We start from the raw sequence: 4,167 nt of genomic DNA, 5'->3' as shown, positions 1-4,167 counted from the left end.
AAAGAAGTGTGGACCGGTCATCTACCAAATCTTGAGAACTTGAAGGTATTTGGGTGCATTGCTTATGCACACCAAAAGGAAGGAAAGCTCGATCCTAGAGCCAAGAAGTGTATGTCCGTGGGATACCTAGAAGGTGTTAAAGGCTATAAACTCTGGTATAAAGACAGGAATATGTCGAAAAGTTTCATTAGTCAGAATGTAGTTTTCAGAGAAACCGAGTACTACATGGTAACAGTGACTCAATGAGGGTCTGGTGAAGGTGGCATGGATAATTATGCTAAAGAACATGCTGAGATTGATGTGGAGCTGTTGGGAAGCAATGGTAAGGAACGAGATGATGAAGCTATGACTAATGAGGATGATCACTTGCAGGTGGAGGAGGAAGATGGTAATCTGGATAATAGTCTTTACTCTTATCAATTGGCTAGGGATCAGACGAGGAGATCTCATAAAGCACCGGTTCGTTATGGGTATGCGGATTTGGTATCCTATGCTTTAATTACTGCAGACGACATAGATGATTCGGAACCAAAGAGCTACTGGGAAGCCGTTGCAAGCAAGGATAGAAATGTTGGAAGCACACCATGCAAAAAGAGATGGAGTTGCTTGATAAGAACAAGACATGGGAACTAGTGAAGAAACCAAATAATCAAAGGATTGTTTGTTGTAAATGGGTTTTCAAGAGAAAAGAGGGCATTGAGGGATTTGAAAAGCCTAGATATAAAGTGAGATTGGTAGCTAAGGGGTTCACACAACGGGAAGGAGTGGATTATAATGAGATTTACTCGCCAGTGGTGAAGCACACTTCCATTAGACTGTTGCTTGTTCTCGCCAATCAGTTTGACTTAAAACTAGAGCAAATAGATGTGAAGACGGCATTTCCTTCATGGAAATCTTGAGGAGAGAATCCTTATGGCTCAACCGGAAGGGTTTGTCAAGAATGGAGACGAGGAAAAGGTATGCTTACTTAGAAAATCTCTCTATGGCTTAAAGCAATCTCCTAGACAATGGTATCTCAAGTTTGATGAATTCATGTTGAAGAACAAGTTCGTGCGGAGCAACTATGATAGTTGTGTTTATGTCAAGAGGGTTAGAGAAGGCTTGAGGGTGTTCCTACTTTTGTATGTGGATGATATGTTGATAGCATCAAAAGATAAAGGAGAAATCCAAAAGTTGAAGTGGAAATTAGAGAGTGAATTTGAGATGAAGGACTTAGGGCCGGCTAAGAAGATATTGGGGATGGAGATCATTCGGGATCGGAAGCAAGGTACTTTGTTTGTGTCTCAATGTGGTTATCTCCGAAAAGTATTAAAAAGGTTCGGCATGTCGGAGTCGAAGGTGGTTCAAACACCTTTGGCGGGTCATTTCAAGTTATCTACACGAATGTCTCCAAAGACGGATGAGGAGAAGGTAAGTGTGGAGAAAATATCTTATGCAAGTGCCGTTGGTAGTCTCATGTATGCGATGGTTTGTACAAGGCCGGATTTAGCTTATTCGGCTAGTCTTGTGAGTCGTTTTATGTCCAATCCAGATAAAGAGCATTGGAAAGCGGTGAAGTGGGTACTTCGGTATGTGAAAGGGGCTTCAAATGTTGGCTTGCTCTACAAGCGGATGAGGAATGATGGTGAGAAGCTTAGAGGATATGTGGATGTGGATTTTACAGGAGACTTGGACAAACGGAGGTCTTTGACCAGATATATTTTCACATTATTTAGGTGCACAGTGAGTTGGAAGGCACAACTTCAACTGGTGGTTGCGTTGTCCACAACAGAGGCCGAATATATAGCCGCCACGGAAGGTGTCAAAGAAGCTATGTGGTTGAAAGGTTTGATCGGTGAGTTGAGAATTGTGCAAGATAAGGTGGAGGTTTTCTGCGACAATCAGAGTTCCATACATTTGACCAAAAATCAAATGTTTCATGAGAGGGCAAAGCACATAGATATCAAGCTTCATTTCATTCGGGATATTATCTCACGAGGGACTGTGACATTGGAGAAGATTCATATGGATGAGAATCCAGCGAATATGGTGACGAAGCCCGTGACAGGGATTAAATTCAAACATTGTTTGGATTTGATGAATGTTGCAGCAAATGACAACTAGAGCAGATAGTTGGTGGAAGTCTACTATGTAATGTTTCTTGGTTTCCGGTACAACTTATATCCAAGGTGGAGATTTGTGAGGAATGTCTCTAAGTTTATTGTGGTTGAAGAATGGAGCAACGACGACCAAGCGGCGTGATTTTGCACGTCGGAAGCAGGGGCAGCGCTGCAACGCCGGTTCTTGGCGCTGCAGTGCTCTATAGGTGCAGTTCATTGGCGGACAGAGAGATTAACGCTTTGGTGCTAGTCTGGCAGCGCTTCAGAGATGCGAACTGCATGGAGTAGCACCTCGGTGTTGGACGAGTGGCGCTGCGGTGCTGGTGCGAAATCAGCAAAGAGAGAAACTTCAAGTTTTGGCCGAAATTTTCATTTTCTGACTTGGGAAACTTACCAATCGACTTGGGCATGTCTTGGAGGCTACACAAAGGGATTTGGAGGTTATTTTAGGGTTAGGAAACATAGGGAAACGGGCGTAAGCAAAGAGAACAAGTGAGAGTGAGAGAGAATTGAGAGGGGTTCCTTAGAGAGTACTCTTGTATCATTCGTGTAATCACTTGTGATTGATCATAGTAGGCGAAAGCACTATATTGTAGGACGTAGGATCTTACATTGAGGTCTGAACCTGGATAAATTTTGTGCGTCGTTATTTTTTTCCTTTGCTTTACGTATATTCTGTATTGATTTTGAATTTCCGATTTCTTGTTTGATTGTTATTTCTCCCCAAACCGTTGATTCGTGTGCTTGAATCCGTCGGTCCTTATCACAATTTTGTTGGAATTTGATTTTTGATGGGGTCATCTTTGCTATGAAAAAAAAAAATGTTGTGATATTTCTTATTAGTTTAAACCTTTTGGGAAGATTTGTAAACTTACAATTTAATGGTTACTATTTATTCTCTTTCGGGTTAAAGGATGGAGGAGGGTTCAGTACCTGATCAACAACAACCTTCTCCTTCCCTCTGGTTCGAAATCTCCACATTCAATAAAAAGGCATGGGAAACACATAAAAGAAAGCCAATCTCATATTGGATTCTTCTGGCTTTGAGCAGTAGTGCAATGCTTGTGGCGTTCCCTGCTTCAAGCCTCCTATCCCGCCTCTATTACCAAAATAGCGGAACCAGCAAGTGGATCATCTCGTGGGGGCAGTTGCAGGGTGGCCTCTAACTGCTTTCATCTTAGTTCCGACATACTTTGTCTACAGGACTTTTCCTACTCCTCTGGATTGGAAGCTCACTCTTTCATACGTTGCGCTCGGTTTCTTAAGCGCTGCTGACAACCTCATGTATGCATATGCATATGCTTACTCCCCGCATCCACCACGGCTCTTCTGGCATCATCTTCACTAGTTTTCTCTGCGTTATTTGGATATATTCTCGTTAAGAACAAGATCAACATGTCAATAATCAATGCCATTGTAATCATCACTGCTGCCATGAGCATCATAGCCTTGGATTCAGATTCAGACAGATATGGCAATGTCACTGACAGCCAATACATCATGGGGTTCATGTGGGACATCCTGGGATCCGCTCTTCACGGGCTGATTTTTGCTGTGTCTGAACTAGTTTTTGTCAAACTGCTCGGCAAAAGATCGTTCCACGTCGTGTTGGAGCAACAAGTGACGGTCTCAGCATTTGCATTTGCGTTCACCACCATTGGAGTAATTGTCAACAAGGATTTCCAAGGAATGGCATCCGAGGGGAAGACTTTCAAAGGTGGTGAAAGTTCCTATTACCTTGTTCTTATTTGGGGTGCCATCACTTTCCAACTGGGGGTGTTAGAAGGCACGGCGGTGCTGTTCTTGGCTTCCACCGTGCTCGCCGGCCTGCTGAACGCGCGCGGTGAGAGTGCCGCTCACGGGCATCGCAGCCGTCATACTGATGAATGACCCCATGAGTGGATTCAAGATCCTGTCTCTTGTTGTAACGTTTTGGGGATTTGGTCCCTATATTTATGGCAGTTCTTCTGCATGTAAAGTTTCAACGTCACAAAATTTTAACTGTGTTTTCTGTTATCAGGCATACCAAATTAGTGGATACATCCTATGTTGTACGGGTGTATATTAA

At 43.1% G+C, this 4,167-nt stretch overlaps 1 protein-coding gene across 1 annotated transcript; it reads left to right on the top strand.

The window, feature by feature from the left end:
• The first annotated feature begins 3,061 nt into the window (after positions 1-3,061).
• On the top strand, positions 3,062-4,167 carry LOC21393232 (probable purine permease 5). Its single transcript, XM_010088557.2, is given in 4 exon segments — positions 3,062-3,239; positions 3,242-3,403; positions 3,406-3,938; positions 3,940-4,167. Coding segments are annotated over 4 exon segments (1,005 nt in total). The 5' UTR covers positions 3,062-3,157.

The sequence above is a fragment of the Morus notabilis genome, unplaced genomic scaffold (assembly GCF_000414095.1).
Source record: "Morus notabilis unplaced genomic scaffold, ASM41409v2 Scaffold977, whole genome shotgun sequence".
Classification (NCBI taxonomy): domain Eukaryota; kingdom Viridiplantae; phylum Streptophyta; class Magnoliopsida; order Rosales; family Moraceae; genus Morus; species Morus notabilis.
Note: the sequence above shows the minus strand (reverse complement) of the source record. Positions and strands in the feature narration are given on the sequence as shown.